General features: G+C 33.7%; 2 protein-coding genes across 3 annotated transcripts in view; one reads left to right on the top strand and one right to left on the bottom strand.

Annotated features, from left to right (window-relative positions):
• Positions 1–20,242, top strand: part of LOC139974234 (fibrinogen-like protein A) — a 74,794-nt gene that overhangs the window by 38,815 nt on the left and 15,737 nt on the right. The gene's annotated exons all lie outside the window — the stretch shown is intronic.
• LOC139974220 (uncharacterized) lies at positions 8,658–18,888 on the bottom strand. Its single transcript, XM_071981224.1, has 8 exons — positions 18,765–18,888; positions 15,276–15,321; positions 13,895–14,064; positions 13,058–13,322; positions 12,250–12,464; positions 11,683–11,988; positions 10,939–11,206; positions 8,658–9,322 (listed from the first exon to the last, which is right to left on the bottom strand). Exons 1-8 carry the CDS (start codon positions 18,852–18,854, stop codon positions 9,072–9,074), a joined length of 1,611 nt encoding a protein of 536 aa, XP_071837325.1. The 5' UTR covers positions 18,855–18,888; the 3' UTR covers positions 8,658–9,071.

The raw sequence follows: 20,242 nt of genomic DNA on the forward strand, positions 1-20,242 counted from the left end.
TGTAAAGCAGATAAAATTGTCTTATAGTTTCATACACGTGAATGTAAAATAAGCACTACGTATATTCACCTTTATTAAATAAGCTGACTTTAATATGTAAATTTATGGACATCAATTTAATAGTATTTTAAAAGAATTTAGGAATCATCACACAATTATATATTACAAATTATTGAGTAATACAAACAAAATATATTAACAACGGAGGTCATAATGCCTCGCATTAATACTTGTAATAGATATGCGCATACGTTTTAATAATCCTAACATTAATATACGGTTGGAGCAGTTAGTCAATCCAAAGTTTGCAAAAGAATTGTCTGAAAGAAAAAAGCTTATATAAACGATACAATTCGTTTCTTAAGAACTCTTTAGAACTTCAGATTTACACTCCATTAATCTAAAGTGAGTCCATTAAGAAAGTGAATAAGCAAAAGAGATGTGTACTTGCAATCGATTTATTTTTTTATCATGTTCACTCAAAATCCATTCAATGTGCTTCACGGTAAAGAGGATCGCGTCATTGTAGCGCCTGACATCGGTGAATCAATACCTCAAGTCGATAGTTTCTACAGTGGAGACCAACAAGGGTGATAAAAAGACTGTATTCTAGAACATATGTGCTAGACTTTTTAACACATAATCTTAATTTGCAAAACCAATTTCGTAAAAGAAAGCTAGTTTATAAATCTACCATGATTGTGATGCTATTGGTGATATATACAGTACCACTGACCAATGGTAAGGGCTTCGCTTGTTAATTAACTTAATTTAATTTTCAAATTAACAGTATTGTGAGATTACATCGATGGTAAATATATTGCTCTGCCTTTAATGTTATTCAAAGATGTTTCTTATGTTTGAGCCTTAATGTGTGTCATTACAAATGTAACAAAATATTTCTGTGATAAACTAAACAAATATCGAAATATTCAATGGCCGGAATTCTAACTGACTAGGTATGTTCTTTTTCCTCATTTCTTAGATATTAATATTAAGATGCTAACTTACTGTAGGTAAGATGTTTTGCTCTGTGGAATCGTTTTTTTTTCTTTCATTACATCAACCAGCCTATGGACATGGCTTACGAGGGACCTTTCAATGCAAAAACACACCTACATTCTACACTACGGTCCTGTCTGGTAAGTTCCTCATGATTAAATAATTTGTCATGATACTACCACCGAAGTCTAACCGGTTAGACAATGATTAAATGTAAAACTTATTTATTTTATGGTAACTAACTTTTCGTTGAAGTGGTATTGTGTGAACGAGGAAACATCAAAAGACCGGTATTGTAACTGGCCACGTTTGTCGCCCCAACATCCTCATTTTTGAAGATGACATTAAGATGCTAACTTACTTAATATACTTTTTGGGGGAATAATTACTTGTTTTATTTTTCTTTCAATATATCAACCATCATATGAATCTGGATTACGAGGAACATTTCAATGCACCAACACACCTAACTTATACACTACGGCCCTATCTGGTAAGTTCATTGAGTTAAATGATTTATCATAGTAATACAACCGCAGTCTTACACGTTTGTCCATGACTTCAGCTTAAAAATATTTCTTGTATAGTAACGTAACTTTCGTTAACAGGTTTTTTTTCTTCTGTGAACGAGGAAACATCACCTCAAACAATACCGATCAATGTATCTACATAGGTAGTTCTTTGAAATGTTAGTTATATTTGATTGTGATGGATTAACAACAGGATGTGATTGTGATGTAATACTGAATAATACTACTCACTTGTATTGGTAGCGCACGAGAAACAACTAATTGAGCTGCAAAGCACTACGCTATCATAAGGTTTGGTGTTATAATGCTAAATCATTAGTTGACTGCTTAATACATAATAAATAAAATAAGCAGAATCCACACGATGACTGTTTTCAATATTTTGCGTGTGTCAAGGTTACCATACATACTGTACGGATGTTTACGACGCTGGTCATACACAAGATGGCATTTACACCATTCTAACATCTGGATGGCGGGGTTCACTATTTACTCTTTACTGTAAAATGGATAATGATGGAGGATGGACAGTAAGTCAGTTTGTAATTCCTTGTGAGAGGACTAACGATCCAGAGGAAATTCAAGTATTCGTCATGTAGCACTCTTGTTTAAAAGTTTTTTGTTTTTTTTTGCTTCGGTTAGGCTAAAAATGACATGTACGGCTTCAACTGTTTGCATAATTTGTATTGACGTTCCAAAAGTTCAATAGGAAACGCACCACTTTTTATGGAATCAAATAACTTGACGATGTATTCCATATACGTTTGAAACTTTCCATAACAGTTTCATATAAACACAAAAAAGTTCATCGGCAAAAATAACAGAGGGGTTGTCCCCCCCCCCCTACAAACGACGAAGAAAGTTATCAACAGTGAGGGGGATTGAAACTTTGGAGCGCTTTCATGTACCTAAAAGCTGGAAATTGGTCGTTAAACCCGTAGATACAAAAGAAAACTGATGTTATTGACGATTAATTAAAGTCATAGATTAGTATTTTCCAAATTAATAAGAGAAGATTGTGTTATATTTTTTAAATGTTTCCAAGAATAACAGACTCGGTATATAAAGAGGGACAACGTTGATAATCGGAAGCAATCCATCGATATACTCCTGTTAACGTTATTAATTTATCCTTATCGCAGTCTTCCATCAATCCAACGTATTTTAAGGATACTTTTGATGATTTTTCATCTAGGTTTTTCAACTTTGACATTGTATCTTAAGTTTCAACCAAACTTGGATGCGTACAAAGCCATGTTGGGGTAACTTGAGCGATGATTTTGGCTTGGGAATAAAAAAATGCATAATCTAAAAACTATCCTAATTTTATTTTCTCCTATCCATGTTTTTCAACGTCACAGTGGCACAACCAGTTTTTATCAAAACTGGGATGCGTACAAAAAAAGGATTTGGTGATCTGAACGATCATTTTTGGCTTGGAAATGAGAAACTCTATTATCTTACAAACCAAACAGGTTACACGTTGCGCTTCGATGTTATCACGTCAGGTGGAGATCAGAAATATGCTTCATATACCGAGTTTCAGATTGAGTCTGAGAGTAATAAATACAGACTGAAAAAACTAGGCAGACATGGTGGAACAACCGGTTTGTATACGTTTTAATTTGAAGTTCCAATTTTCTTTTAATTCGTTTACTTATAGTTTTAGGGGAAAACTCCTAATTACATTATATTTACTTCTCGGAACCTTCTATCCGAATGTTCTCTGCGTTAAGAAGACATACGAGGGGAAGAAGTAAATACTAGAACATTGAGAAAACCCCAGACTTGCAATGGTATCGTCCATGGCTTGTGCCCCGTCTCAGTTCCAGACATAGTTCAAAATACGTTTATGCATGCCACTAGTCAGATCGGTGGGTGATACTATGAGATGACATATTTTCAAAATTAATATGCTTGATTAATTATATGAACTGTCACTTACTATTCACTTGACAGTTTTGTTTACCTTACAATTCAGATATTGTGCTCCGGAAAGCGGCTTTATTTTATAGCACATTACAATAAAGGTGCGATGCTTTTTATTAAGTGTTCATGTATTTTTTTCTTAAATGTTGGCGTATATATAACAACTTGGGCAAAACTTTCAGCACCTATGACCGAGACAACGACGACTGTGATGCTTTTAACTGCGCGAACCGTCACAGAAGTGGTTGGTGGCACTCGGATATTTGGTGCGCAACTTGTGATAATAATAATGCTTATTGTGACCAATTTCAAATCAGCGGAAGCTGTCACTCCGTTTGTAACAGTGACAACCTTAATGGAGACTACAACGGTGTCGGTGGAGAAAATGTATTTTCCAACCACAATGCTTACTGTAGCTTATATTTCACTGAGATGAAAATTCGGCCATCCTTGTAAACATAATGTATTTCATGTTTAGTTTGCTTTGCAATCTAATTTACTGCTTTAATCAAACTACCAAAAGAAAAATGTTGTAGTTATATGTGTTGTTGTGCTTCTTGTTGTTCTGCTTCCGAAAGCCACAACAGTAAAATAACACCAGAAGAACAAAAAGCGCAACAATATGTTTGAATGTTTAATGTGCGTGTATTAAAACAGCGTACGAACGACAGAATGTAAGCTCGAAGTGAAATCATATGTATTTATATATATATATATATATGCAATGTACCTTGGTATGAATTGCTGGGAATTAAATATTGAATTGAAACCGTTGCTGCCAATGTTTCATCATACATATATCCCGTTGTTGTTTTTAACGATATTTATCATTCATGACTTATTCAAATACTGTGACATTCACGCTAACTTCGAACATGCGAGATATGAACCGTTTAGTATCGCAAAAAAAGATTTCTTCCTGCACGTTAAATTGAAGTTTTATGTCTTATTTGGGTAAATTTTAGGCTGTTTGGTCTCAGTACATACTTTTTTCTTCTGTTCTTGATGAAGTTTTGGTAGACTACTTTTAATACATTACGGTTTCACACATATTACGGAATATTACATTTAACGGTAGATTATGATAAGACAATACTGCGACCAGTACAAGGTGATATGCAGTTATAAACAGTTTGTTAAAATCCTTACTTTTATAACATTATCAAATCTAGTGAACTGTTGATATTGATACTCAAATATTTGAACTGCTTGCGTTATTTCTTACACCAAAATAAATGTAATTATGATTTTTTTTTAATTTACTAGATTAGTTGCTTGAATACTTTTATTGAGGTATTTTATTGCTGAAAAAAAATGGGTATATACTTTCGAAAAAGTTTAGGTTGTTTTTTTTTTTAGAATTTTTTTTCGGTGGCTAAGAATGTAATTGAGGAGTAATGAGCTGGATAATCTGATGCCTTCTTTGCCCTACTTTAAGTAACGAAAAGACTCGCTGATATTTCTATTGATTCACACATCAGTCTCGCACATCAGCATCCTTTTAAGCTCCGTTCATTGTACTAATCGATCAAATTGGTTGTATGTTTACATGCAAATCACGATAACAACAGCATCATGTATAGAGTTTCGACATGTTTTATCATATCGCAGGTATTTTTTCAACAGTTGGAGGACCAACTATATTGTAGCTGTTCTTATAGTCACAGTATCCCTCTAAACGACTGCCTTATGCGATGAGCAAACAAATTTCGTTGAAGCGTCATCACTAGTTGCATTAATGAGGTTAAAGCTAGATATGTTAAATATTATGCGATGATCACATCATGTGCAATATATATTGAAAAGAGTTGTAAATGTTTAAAGTTATAGCCGATATGATTTCCCTTTTTTCCCTCTGTTTTTTTCCTTTGGTCTATTTTGTTTGCCTGTATTTGCATTTTGCTGAAACAAAACGTCCTAGAAAATATTAAGTGAACACATAACTATACCAACGAAACTTATTATCGTGAGAATAAAACGTTATGTGAATTTGTGCAGATATTGCGTTTCTTTCTAGAAACACCACGACAAGAGATGTCCATCGTCACTTACAGATGCAGTTCAAGTAGGCCATTATTTTCAATGAAGTCTGCCATTTCATGTCTGTCATATTGTAGCTACCTGTGTATCAACATTTAAATATCTATTTTACGCAGTCCATTTTGTTATGGATGAAAGTTTGTTACAGAATATTCCAATGGTAGAGAATTTGAGACTATAGATGCTAACAAAAACAGTTCTATTTTGATTTCAAATTTAAAATTTAGAATGCATTGCTTTGGTTACAAGTGACTTGTTTTTTACGGATCTTCTATACAAGTGTTTTAAAAGGCGTTGCTTTTTATTTTAGACATTGCTGTTAATTGGATTTGTTTCTAATGTGATGTGATCACAGTGTATGCTTAACTGGTAGCCAGAGTTGAGAATTTCAGTAAATTGCAAATATTCCACTTTGTATATTTTCATCTGACAATATAGACAGAATTCAACGTTAATTTATTGTTTATATATAAAAAGTATTCCAAGTATTACATTACAATATAGTCCGTGTATTAACACAATTCCCTCGTAGTTCTATCACTCTTCAGTTTCTGTAAATACAAAAACCTATCCTTGTTTCTTGTTGTTATCTGGATTAATCTGGCCAGTGTGGTTCCTCAAAGTCATGCATCAAACGTATGTAATATTTGAGGATTGTGAATCCTTACATTAGGGTAGACTTTTAGTACTTAATTATTTGCATAAGGGAATCACTGTTGAATGAGTTATTCACAGCATAAGTGAGGACGTTTTCAGGGATATAGCTCTTTTCCTTACTAAATGGAAATTTTTTATAGAAGAACTAGAACCCGATGATGAGAGTTTGTCCATTCATTACGCAAATATATTCATCTAGTAAGCAATCACTTTTACTATCCACCAACATTAGCGTCGTGAGTTGTAGCCTTGGTAATGTAATGTAAATGTAAGGTAATTTCTTTTCATCCAAGGAACATTGATCTTTTATTGTATTGCTTCTTTGAACGCTCGAAATGAAGTTACGTCTGTAAACATGTAGCTACAAGGCACGCCATTCGTTTTTCCGTAGATATATAGGCGTACGTTTCATTGACCTATAGGCGAATTATTTAACCGACACTACTCATTGCCCTAAACTGGTGTCATAGAACAGCCATTTTCGCAAATTCCAAGTTACATCTATATTTCAAATAAACTGTGTGTCGTTATGCTAATGAAGACGTTTAAGACATATATTTAATTTCTTGTGGTGACAAGTGTTATGTTGAAAATTAGAGTAAGTAATAACATTTCTGAATATCAAAATGCATGCTACAGGAAATTATTTGTAAAGTCCGATACATTGTAGAGAGTCTAGTAGCATCGTAACATAATAGAACAATTACTCATATTTCCACATGTGCAAGACACATGATTGAAATAGAGTAAAGAATTTAAAAAAAAGTAGATAATAAATTTAGTTACAGAAACCATCCAAAAATTTGGTAGTATGACCTCATATGGCCATGGGCGTCTATAAAGGGGGGGGACCGGGCACATGCCCCCCACAGTTCGATCGATGGAGGACACACTATCAAATGTCCCCCACACATTTGGTAAAAGATAAAATTTGAAAATACACGCGCATGTGTGGGGTCCTGGAAATATAATTAAAGTGGTTTGTCTTGCCATCCTAGTTTCAAATTTCATAGAAATGTGTTCTCGTAGACCAAGCAAAACATTTAAACTGACACAGTCCCTTAGGAAGTGTGTCACGGGTGGCAATACAAAGCATTGTGGTTTAGCATGCTGATGTATGACGACTATTGGCCAAATTTGCGCTAAGCTCACTATACGAACTCTGATCTGGACTGTGCCTTATTAGTTAGTTATATAAATTAATAATAATGGCGTATGAGAAAGTGCACCGTTTTGTAGTATGACTTTCAGGACGGCAAGTCGAGAAACTCACATGCAGTCGCGGTGGATAGCTTCCTTCTTCTATATGTCCGGGACCTTTTGGGACATCGTTCCTATACGCTTATATGAGACCCTGGGGTCATTTCCTTGACCGACTTGGTGCAATATAATGTTCCCTTTTCGAAGTAAATTTATTCACAGATAGTTAGTTGTCATTGGCTTGAACAATTGAGGGGTATTCTGTTCTGAAACATAGGGAAAATGGGGCTGCGATCTCGTAGGTATTGGTATCTGAAATTTTCTTGGGACGCTGCGCGCCAACCGATGGTGGCGCTTCGCTTAGATAGTACTTACGGCCGGACTACTTCAATCAATTACGCCCCTCCCACGTTTCAAATCAGATTGACGCCCCGCATATGGCACATCGTCGTATACCCACCATATAAGAGATACATGAGCCATTACACAATATTGAACCTTTGAGGTTCATTGAACACTTCTCTAACGTTAGTTACTACGATGTTAGTCCAATAGTCTAATATCCTACAAGTTACAAATATTGAAGGGGTGAGTTGTGGAATGATTTTAGCCGTTTTGTCGTGTGTATTATAGCCAAAAGATTCATGTTTTAATATGCCATTTGTCATTTGACCTCGACAATGTGTTCCTATGTGTTCCTTTATGTGGTTAATCACAATGTTTCAGCAGCTCACGTACATGTAGCAAAGCCATCGGGTAAAGTATTCATTGCATTTTATCACAATTTGTAATTTGATGTTATTCCCATCAAAATTTGAAGTCCGTCTGGCTTACAGTTTAAAAGAGTTAAAAATAAGGTTTTTGGACAAAATGTGGCCAAGTGTGACCGCTGATCCAATCGACAACGTGATCTTTATAGTTTAAATTATATTTGACTTTGGCAGTCTAGTATCTTATATGGGCAAAATGGTTTTTCATCACGAATTAATGTTATGTAAGGTACCCCACATACAAACACTAATGCACAGCTCTCAAAAGCAATCCTGCCTACCAAGGTAGAACTTGTAATAGTTAGGAACATAGTGGTAACTTACACGATCTCAAGTGAAAACATAAATATGACTTATCAGTTTCGGTCTGCATTTTATTCGGAACACCGTTACAGAGGGACGTGTCTTAATTTATCATCTTTACAAAGTGACTAAAAGAAACAGAATTCACAAAAAGCGTTGTTGTAACTATATGTAATGGTGATTGAACTTCTCATACGTTGATATGAATCAGTTGAATTACATTAGATGTTAGACATGTGGCATATACTCCGAATTATCAAAAGGAAAAAGAAGAGACTAATGCAACGTTTTTACATCCTTGTAAATGTCGTCATGTACATTTCCATAGATAAGGTAGAGTGATTTGACATGGCTTTAACTCAATCACGTCCGTTATCCAGGCTTTTTTCTTTTCATGGTCCTTCACTCTTTCATTGTTCTGTTACAGTTAACCTCACTGTCAGATGTATTCAGATAGTTTGTTGTTATCTCATTCCATGTTGTCTTTTAAGAAAAAATGTCATGCATAGAAATTTCGAGTGCTCACAATAAGGGAGACGTTTTCAGATTTTGGTAACACTTTTTTGTTAAATTATCTTTCACAGTAAAAATGTAGACACAATATTCACTTTGCTGATAACTTTATTTCTGAATCACGTCATCAGGATCGAGGTCGTATCTTCATTTCCGTCGACTGTATGTTGTTATTCCCTCCAGGGAAATAATACCAATAAATGGTATAAGATCCAGTGTATGGTCTATTGAGGTCACAATAAGAAGAACAATAATAATAACTGTACCACCATGCGGATTTATAATTAGCGGCATTATTAGAAGAACAATCATCGTTGTCACGGTCACGTGTAAAGAATGCTTCTCCATTGTGATAACTATGACCAAGTGTGTTGTAGCCTAGATAAGCAAACAGAAAGAAAAGGGTCAATGAAAGCATTGTCGCAGATTGTATGTATGAAAACTGCAACAAATATAACTCAATGTTAATATATGACACGGAGACTGAATGGTTACGTCATAGAGTAACTAAATGCATCATACAATCGAGTGTGTTTTATTTAAATATTAAGACACCCTTTTACAAACAATGGGCAAGTCGTTCACAGGAAATTAAAATTATTTAGAAGAGCATTTATTTCTAGTCGTATTCATATGTAAAGATAGGCATCAGTTTGTGGGAGTTCAACATGGACCTCATTTACATATTAAAAGAGGGTACACACAGTGAAAGGTTCTTCAAAGTCCTTGTCACCTCATATATTTTACATGTTATAATATTTTTAAAAGAAGTAGTTACAATGTTTTGGATTTTCGTAAATCGGAACTCATTCTTTTAACATGATTTGACTTGATTCAAATCAAAAGACCTCATTTTAATATCAACCAATTGTTTAATAACCGTTTATATAACTGTGATTCGATGCCTACAATTTTGAACTTCAGACTTTGACTGGAGTACTTATGTATCTATTTAAGGATTCCAAATATTAGCACAATGATTAAAGCTCCACTTGCGGAAAAATAACCGTTTTATATCTTACGAGGGAGACTTGTACGTAATATTTGGGCATTATAAATCTCTCCATTTTTCTTTGTTTTAGATTTGTCATAAAAATTGGAAAGGTATACTTGAAATAATAATGTTCAGTTACTTCGATATTCTCCCAACTATAACAGAAAAAACAGTGTCCCATTATTGTTTCATTATTGGTTGCAACCAGTAATCGATTTAAAATTATCGCTACATTATTCTAAAAATAAACGTTCTGAAATGAACGACATATGAGTGTAGACATTTATATATTTCATGTTATAGTATGTGATAGATTGTTCAATACAATTGTTCATTCTCGAAGTAATAGACTGACTTTGGTACGAATTACTGTGACGATCGATCATGCATAGCGTGGAACCTTATTTCGAACCATTCGCAGCCATACATTATCTCGTAACAGTGAATTAGGTTTGAAATCAAATAAGTATATCGTCTTTCGACATGTAACTGTTTTCAACGGGTGCGAACTTAAAAGTTTCTGTTTTTCTTTCTTCGGTTTTTTCTTTACTCTGCCTACTGCTTTATCTTGGTATATTTCCAAAGACCATTTAAACACAGCTAAAGACCATAATCTATGACTCTAACATTTACACATTATCTATGTGATCTGCATGAGATGGGATATTTGGTTATAGTTGGGTTTCCTTTCTATGTCGAGGCAAACGAATTGAAGAAAGTTTTCCAGATCATAGAATATGGCTACGTCTTATGTGTAGTTTCAGTATTTTCAAGATGTAATTGAACCCGAAAATGAGCACATGATTTTAATATATCTGGACTATCAGTTCTTGATAGTCATGATAAGTCTATTATACAATCTAAGTATTTGTAATCTCTAATATAGCACGTTGAAAAATTAGAATTGCTCTGAATAGTTGCCAAGTGCATCCGTTATGATGATCATATGCACATCAGATTGTAGAATGTACTTGGAGAAAGAAGATAAAATGGAACTCACCTGCTGTACTTGAAGAGTCATAACCACTGATACTTAGTCTGAAATTAGTATCCACATTGCCCATGCTGAAGGAGCTATACTTAGCAAAGTGATATTGGCCAGATTTTGAAACGAAATCAATCCTTAGCTCATATTGACCTTGGCTCGTCAATGCTGCAAGTTTATCGTTGCCAAGCCAGAAATTGCCGTCGGCAGTTCCAAAACCCTCTCTGTATTCATTCCAATCTCTGTGAAAACTCAAACTACTGTCAACACGTCGCTGGAAAACCTGTAATTATAGTAACACAAACAAAAAGGTAGACGCAACTATATATAAACTAATTTTATTACATTTTAAGATGGTTGCAATTATCCCAGTTGAGATACCCTCAAAAGTCCATTCAGTTTACATGATTGTGTTGTGTTGTGTATAACCCATGGATCTGAAAGGAGTATCATCATGCATAATACTTCTACTTTAAAAAAAAAAGCAGACCAACGTTCGCAAGCCAAAATAAATACACTTAAGACAGATGTTCTCTAGACATACTGGTGTCCATAAACCAAATTAGTATGCAAACAGTTTTAAATTATCCTATTTGTTAAGTTGGCTTTAATCGTTACAAATTAATGATAACATAATATTAGTAATAAATATTTAAGAAATAATAACAGTAACAATTGTGTTTTCATCAGTGACAAAAGAGAAAGAATACAACTTCCTTTCCTTTGTTATCTTTAAAAATGACAATAACAGATACATACCAACCAACCACCTCCATCTGAGACGTCACACATTACTTGAAATGGGTTGCCTGTCCACCCTGCTGGTTGTATAAGTCGAATGCCGTTGGAGTCCTCTGTACTATATGCTTGACAGTCTGATGCAGTAGCCCGATCACATTGGACCCCGTCTCCAGTGTACCCTACGTTACAGTAACACTGTGATAAGCCTTGTCGTTCCTCACAGTTACCATTGGGACTGCACCGGTATGTGTCATCACAGCTCAACAGACCGCTGTTGCAGGAACATCGTTTGGTACAAGAAGGGTTCACATATACTTCACCTTCCTAACGAGATAAAACGGTACGCCTTGTCAAGTAGATGCAAAATAATAATATCCTTCAATGGGAATACTCAATGTTCCAAGTCGAGGTATAACGAGCAGTGCAATAGGTGACATTCCTTCATAAAATTAGAGCAGCTGCAGGGTAAAGATTTAACGTTTTTTAAAATGAATCATTTCAAGCACCATAATAACTGTTTTGTTCCGGCTTTTCTTCTCATTGTAAATTAGTTTGATACGTAAACATTTAGGAATGGTATCTTACCGCTAGGACTACTCCTTGACCGTTCTCTGCTTCCTCTATGAAACAACTACAATTCTCTCTAGGTACACAGTCTTCCCCGTCCATCAAGAACCCATCGGGACAAACGCAAGTGGGTGTGCTAGAGCATGATTCGGTACATGTAGGATCGGCACATGAACCTTCACATTTACACCTGTTGAGAACCTTGTTGGTGGGACACCACTCGATGCATGGGTCTGGAATAGGAATAACGATTAAGTTACGACATCAAAAAGGAAAGCTTGATGGAAAGTGTACGATGATCTATTATCTCAATAACACATCATGTTCATAAATTATCATTTGATATTGTATAAAAATGCGAAACATGCTTCACAGCTAAAACGACATATCTAAATAAACCAATGAAATAAATAGCAAACCGCTCTCTGCCCTTACTAGATGAACAAAATACATCGATTTATGAAGAAACTAAGTCTGAGCTAAGTGCTTGATAGCAGTGGCCAACAACGTGCTCATGAAAGTAAAGTTACATGCTGCAAAATGAATATTAAATATTACTACGAGCTCATTCATCTAAAGGTACCTTGGTTAATGGCATGGATGTAAGGTTGGTTCAGGTGGGAAGTATATCGTTAGTAATCGAAACATTCCCGCTCTGTATCACACCGCAGGTCAAACATATTAATATCATCGAATTATTGAAACATGTGTGAACGGCAAAAATCGCAATATTTTAATTTCACTGTTTAACGGTTAGCAAACATATTAAATGTCACTTCGGGCGAGTAACGTGTCCAGATAAGAAGTTCACAGTTTAATAACCCACCTATTGTTCCGGTATACTCTCCGGTGCTAACCAGTTTGTAATGACTGAAGCTGTCACTGATGCGGGAAGTTTCATACGTCACGAAGAATGAACAACCGGATTCTGTAGTTATATCCATGCGTAGCTGATATTTCCTCTGATTGGTGATGTAGGATATCTTCTCATTGCCGAGCCAAAATTCACGAGCAAGGAAACCAAAACCGTTTTCATATTCGTCCCACGTACGGTTGAAGTTGATTGAATTATCCTCTCGTCTCTGTATGACCTGTTGAAATAATTTGAGACATAAAAATATCAAACTGATTGAATTGCAAGACCGTTAGTTATTAACTGTAAGACTAGTGTGAAACAATAGAAAGGCAAAATTATACTGAAACATGGAACAAACAACCTGCAGGAAGAGAAGAATGAGATACTATAAACAAATTAAAATCACTTACAAACCACACCAAATGCATATTGATGCGAATACTATATAAATATTACCAATATATGAGTTGTGTCATCTTCGCCAATTTAGTATTCTTATTGAAGTCAGGAATATGTGGAAAGTATTAAAACGTATTGGAAAACCATGTAGGAATATAAGTATGGTGCTTTTGACTGCTTTTGCGAAAGAGCATGACAGATGATTCGACCAACCTCTTTTTGTAAGACATAAATATGGTGTAAAGCTTGCCGAGCCCAATGTAACATCAAACTTATATTATTACATCATAATTATATGAAAAGTTCTGTAGTATGAGAAATGTATTATTTCAACAAGAATAATTTCAATTGTGGTGACAAATCTTGCAATGTAAATACAATATTCACAGTATAAAATACAACACCTACCGTCCATCCACCATCACCTAGACTGTTGTTACAAGATACTTCAAAAGGTTCAGGATAGCCGTCTGGTTTGATGACGTAAACACCATCGTTTCTAGACGATGGACATTGGCTAAGCACTTCATGGCAGTCTCGTGGATATTCAGCACGTTGGTAGAGGAAAAACGATGACGCTAAAAGGAAAAGGTAACACAACATAAGCATAACTTACATCAAGCTAAGAGGTTTCATAACTCCGGAGACACTTGTTTGACAACAGAGATCATATAGCCTACCTTTATTGTTTACTTTGTCAATGTTCACAACCACTTGCGTCATTTCCTGATCACGATATAAAAGTTTTGGCATGGGCAATTACGAAGATGTGATTTTAAAATCTAGTTACTATTACTTACTGGTCTATACTATTTCAAACATTTTCCATTTTTTTTTGTAAATGAAGTCACTCGTTTTATCTTATATCCCTGAAAAATTTGGTAAGTTAAGCATTTGAATATTACATAGCAAATTAAAAACCTCATTTTAAAGGCGATCAATAGTTTTTTTGAGCGAATTTCGTATCGTATACATCATAATTTTCATAAACAAAAAAGTACTAAAGTAAACAAACTTTCTTTAAAAAAAAAATAAAAGTCTTTGAAGTTACAAAGTTCTTATTATACTCACAAATGTTATGTTAACAACATATGATATCTTTGAAGATACTTCCCAAACGATTTTTATATCGTATACGTTCATAATTGTTTGGCTATTCTCCAAATTTTATGATATAGTTGTATCTTAAAGACAGACAATATTACTTTCACTCGTCTTTGGAAATTAGCTTGTGGTTGGGGCAATGGGGAAGGAGAATGGAGAGGGGAGAGGATATACGGGTAAGAAAATGCTACAACGTTGTTAACGTTTTGAAGTTTTTAATATGATAGAAATTAACATGATAGAAATGCTACAATGTTGCTATAACGTTGCTACAACGTTGTTAACGTTATGAAGTTTTTAATATGATAGAAGTTAACATGAAACATTCTTTAGAATTAACATTCTTTAGAAATTAACATTCTTTGAAATTAAAAGTCTTTGAAGTTACATAGTGCTTATTATACTCACAATAGTTATGTTAACAACATATGATATCTTTGACGATACTTCCCAAACGATTTGTATATCATATACGTTCATAATTGTTTGGAAATTCTCAAAATGTTATGATATAGTTGTATCTTAAAGAAAAACAATATTATTTTCACTCGTCTTTGGAGATTAGCTTGTGGTTGGGATAAAGGGGAGGGAGAGGGGAGGAGGGAGAAGGGAGAGCAGATAAGGGTAAGAAAATGCTACAACGTTGTTAGAGTTTTGAAGTTTTCAATATGATAGAAACACTTACTTAACGTTTGGTCTCCGAGGTCACCAATACTCCTTTTACGTTCCGGCTAAAATAAGGTCAAAAATATGTATTAACAATGATCGTCCAATAAGTACAGTGTGCAATTATATAGTAAAATATGTCAACGTTATATTTTTCTTATTTTCCATTGTCTTATGTTTAGGTTAGTCCAACTTTTTATTTTATTTTCTCATGTATCAATTGCAACATTTCCCATAGCTGCTTGTTATTTTAGGACAAGTTAGAGTAGAGTTATTGACGCAGTCATGTATCTGTATTAGTACATAGCTGTCGTTTATTGAAGACAAAAAGAAAAACAATATAGATACGACAAAGTTTGGTTGAGTTGTAGAGGAGTATGACAATAAGTATGATACACAGTTTTAATTTTTACGTGAATTCAGTTGAATATTGAAGATTAAAAGTTATCCGATAAATATGGCATTTCTCTCAGTACAAAACACAAACGATGAAAGTTAAGGTTTGAGTTTAGCATTGTCTTGAAAACATATTTTGTTTTGTTTTAATATCCCATATATTCAGAGTGTTTTTATGCCCATCAATTTGTTCTAGACAATGAACATTTACTATATGCCCAGTAGGTTATCACGTTCTTGATATGACTTTTATAGTTTAAAACAGTTTTTTTAAGGAGACCTATTGGTTAATAAAGATTTGGTTCTAATGTATAATAATGTAATAACATAATTATATAAAAGAACCGTTAGAATCTTCATAATAACATATTTTTCTTGTAAATTGTTTAATTTAATTAATTCACATGAAACAAGTTGATATAAATACTTTGCAAATTTCACATCTGCATTATGTATTCGCGAATTTGGATTTAATTGAAATTGTTCTTTGTACTGGCAATGAAAAAATATATAACCTTTACACACATTAAATGATCGGGATTATTAATAGAGCAAATTCTTTTTTGATATCATGCGGCTGTTTGGGATAAATCTGACAAAGATGAAAATTTGTGGCAACAATGAACTAACAACGACATCAGCGATTAAATCAATTGCCAATTCTTACAACAGCAACGTTTGGATGAGTAAAGTTAGTATATCTTTTGATTTTCTTTATTGCCATTGTCCATTTACATTAATTTAGTATACAACCTAAATATATTATACTAGTTAAGTAGTTAATTAAGTCGACAGCGTATTTAATGTAACGGAATTAGAACAACTTTCTTTAATCGACTATGCATCTTTAGAGCTTACGAAACATTCTATGAAAAGGTAGATTAAACATGTTTGACAGCCACCGAGAACGCTTTTTGATATTACAAAGAACAAAATGTACACAATACGCTAATCGATTGACGTTTATTGCAGCGGTTTGTTAACCTTTAGTTTTTCATCGTTAACTTTAGAGAAGAAACTACCTCTAAGAAAATGCTATCACTTTTTCGTAATTTGACTAAGTATTTTGTAGGATTGTTAGCTTAAGCATTGTCCTTTAAATTTTGAAAAACGTTGTCTGGGCATAGACGACAACAGGCAGTTATCAATTATCATGTAACTAAAGTTCATGACATTAAGGTTGACTTAATAATGAGATAAAAAAAAAATTGTCTTATAACTAAGAGTTGACTTGAAAAAATGACTTGAACACTTATTCTAAGTTCAAAAGCAGGCATCCTGTGTAATGACTTTTTCAATAAAATTGTTCACAGAATAATTAAAAAAAAAATCATTAACTACTTCGATACGTTATCATGATATTTCGACAAGTTTTCTAAGTTCAAGAGTTGGCATCCTGAGCAATGACTTTTTGCAAAAGACTACAACGGTACATTATTTTGATTTTCCAATAAAGTAAATCAAGAAGAATTTGGGTGACAGAATATTCAACTGCGTTCCCAAAGACAGAAAGAACTATTGTTTTAGAAAGATTGTGTGTTTTACCAAATAAGTGAAACTCAAAGAAAATGACTTTTTCATATCCACTGGGTGTTTGTAAGATAAAGTTAAAGTTTTCAAGAAGGCATATGTTCGTCAAAGCTGAATATTCTCAGATATCTATTCAAAATCGCACCGCCCGAATCTTCGATATCTCCAAATGACGGACAGAAAAAGTACTGTTGCTTTTTTTTTTTTTAAACTCGTTAGTAAATGTTAGTAAACCAAATCTGCGTTGTCAAGATTTCTCTTTTGTTGAATATTTTGTAACATTTTCATGATGCGAAATAGCGCAATTTAAATATATGTACATCAACATATTAAAACAACGTGTCAGAAGTAGAGTCAAATGTTGTTTCCTATAATTAGCAGGTGTCTACGAAAATGTCTAGACTTTTCAAAGTAAATTCAGTTTATGGGTCGGATCGGGATTTTCAAGATTAAAGAAATTTATTGATTAAAGCACTTAATCATAGCTAATATAAGTGTAAAAATTACAACGTAAGCATTTGGTAAGATGAAATGTTAGTTGTGTAAAAAATTTCGTTAAATAGTATTTATTCAGTAACTCTCCCATTGCCATCAAATATAGACATTTAAACAAAAGAAAGGAAAAATAAAAATCTTAGGCTATATGAATATAACATTTTTAGTTTATGTGGATAAGGGAAATTTAGTTATTAAATGATATATAGATCATCCTTAGATTTCAACTGTAGTAGCCGTAAAGTAGAAAGTCTCGGTTTAGCCGTGTAAATGTTAATTAATCAGTAAAGAAGTAGAAAAAAGGTTAGGGGTATTAACGGGTTAGATTATCGGTTGGAGCATTACAGACATACTTTAGTAAGACAAGTAGACAATATAGGTCATTGCTTTAACGTTCTAAACCTCTTCAATTCATTTTGCTGTGGTGGATTAGCCTATATAAAAGCAACGATTTTCTATTTATGGTATTTATAGGTATATTATTTTAATATTGAATTTTTCTTTCTATTTCCTCCGTGTCTGTCAAAATATAACGTTTCTATAACAACGCCACAAAAAAGCGCAATAATTCAAGTATATTAAGTACAAATCGCGGCTAACTAAGATACTCCGCTTTTTTTCCTTTTTAACGACAATGTATTTTACTGTTCACAGTTTATCTATATTACGCAGATTAAATTTATATGAATTGATGATATGTACTTCAATGGAAAGAATCCGTATGATGGTTTCTTGATCAGAGTCATTTTTATAGAAATTAAGTGAATAATGTAAAATATACCCGTTTTGTGAATGTGTTCTATACTACTGTTTAATTAAGTAATAGAAAATTAAAAACGCGAAACCATAAATTAACAACCAGTAGTTGTGACTAAATCGTATTCGACTTCATTATTACTGTTAGTTAGCATTTTTGAAGTAATATTGTTATCTGGTAAGATAGATCAAGGGAAAGTAAATTACCAAAGGAGAGTGTAACAAGGTTTAACATTGAAGATCGAAAATAATCAATTGAGTTCGCTTAAACATCGAAATGGTAACTTTACAGATGTTACACCTGAAATATAAAAGTAAAAGAAAAACTTACCCCTTCTTGAGAAGACACGCTGCTGGAAATAAAAATGATGAGTAACAGAGAGGTTAAACCTCCACGATGTTTTCTAAACAAGTACAACATTGTACAAAGTTACCTGTTGCAGTATAAAGTTGGAATGAATTTCGAATCCATACTGCAACAATTAAGCTAGATACGAAATTATCCGGAATTGTACAGTGTTGCTAGGGAACCATTTTCATACTCCTTCGTCTAGACATATTATTATTATATTAGTATTCCTGTCAAGGGCAGTCGGTGTGGCTCACGTGGTTTATGTTCAGATTTCATGGCACCATTACAGTACGGTACAAGTTAGTACCTTAAAAGGTATTGAAATGGTGCAAGACCATACGTCATATTTAAATTTCATTTCTTGGCATCGTTAAGCTAAACAATATGACATATAATGACAAATAAATAAGTAAGATAGTATCGCAGAGTTGTCAGTATTGCTGTGGTATACACAACCATATTCCCAATCGAATTGGTTTTAACAAAGCCAACAATACTTCTAGGAGGAGTGGGAGCAAGTGCCCCCTCCCCTTACTCCTTGTAATCCCGCCATTACAGTGGGACGAGTAAACTAGCCACAGGAACAAATGTCAGAGTTGAATTCATTAGATATCTTTTCTTAACTCGAAATCCATATTTGAGTATGATATATGTGATGTATTTAAACTTAAATCAATAGCTAGACTCTCGGTAATAATTCCCCCATCGAACATTTCTTAACTTGATATTTCCCTTCTACTTGAAAAAGGCACACATTGTATGATACGTTGTTGCCATTGTATTTGTTGTCTTTCAGAAGAAGGACCTTAGTTATTTGTAGTTACCAGTACTATCAAAATAACCTCATTTATTAACACACTAAATCGTTCACTGAACGTTTCTACACTGACTGTTCATTTCTTTATATATACGTATTTTACTTGTTTCATTTGCCAACTCTATAAGAATATTTTGTTGTGAAACATTTCGGGCTTGGAAATTCATTTGTTTCCTACTGTCCTAATAGGAAATGAGTGTTACACGCACAGCATAAAATCGCCTTTTCCTTGTTGTTGTGATTTCCCAGGTACGTGTTTATAAGGTGCCTAGAGGAATAAGGACCTAACAGATAAACCTTGTGCATAACAGAAACAACATAGGAAGCAAAAAAAAAAGAAGATCTATAGCTACGATGAATCTCTATAATGCATCTCAGTCTGTTTTGATAAAAAATGTCTTAAATTTTAATAAAAAAATCTTCCTATCAACATGTCACGTTGATAAACTTATTCCGCAAAAGTCACATTGTATCTTACTTAAGGTAACACGTATATAAAGGGTAGCTTTCTTGCATCCATGTTGTTGAACTGAATGTTCATACTGCTTGTTGATAAAATCCATTCAATAATTTTTTTTTTCCTTATCAGAAAAAAAAAATCCATAAATAATAACCTGTATCGTTTGTATCATGAAACGAT

This window comes from Apostichopus japonicus, chromosome 9, assembly GCF_037975245.1.
Source record: "Apostichopus japonicus isolate 1M-3 chromosome 9, ASM3797524v1, whole genome shotgun sequence".
Taxonomy (NCBI): domain Eukaryota; kingdom Metazoa; phylum Echinodermata; class Holothuroidea; order Aspidochirotida; family Stichopodidae; genus Apostichopus; species Apostichopus japonicus.

Bases quoted from the DNA above. Each gene is read 5' to 3' on its own strand.
- LOC139974220 (XM_071981224.1), bottom strand. From the start codon at position 18,854: ATGTTGTACTTGTTTAGAAAACATCGTGGAGGTTTAACCTCTCTGTTA. The intron at 14,065-15,275 runs GTAAGTGTTTCT...TTTTCCTTTTAG, and splicing joins CCTCGGAGACCAAACGTTAA to CGTCATCGTTTTTCCTCTAC. The intron at 11,989-12,249 runs GTAAGATACCAT...TTATCTCGTTAG, and splicing joins GTCAAGGAGTAGTCCTAGCG to GAAGGTGAAGTATATGTGAA.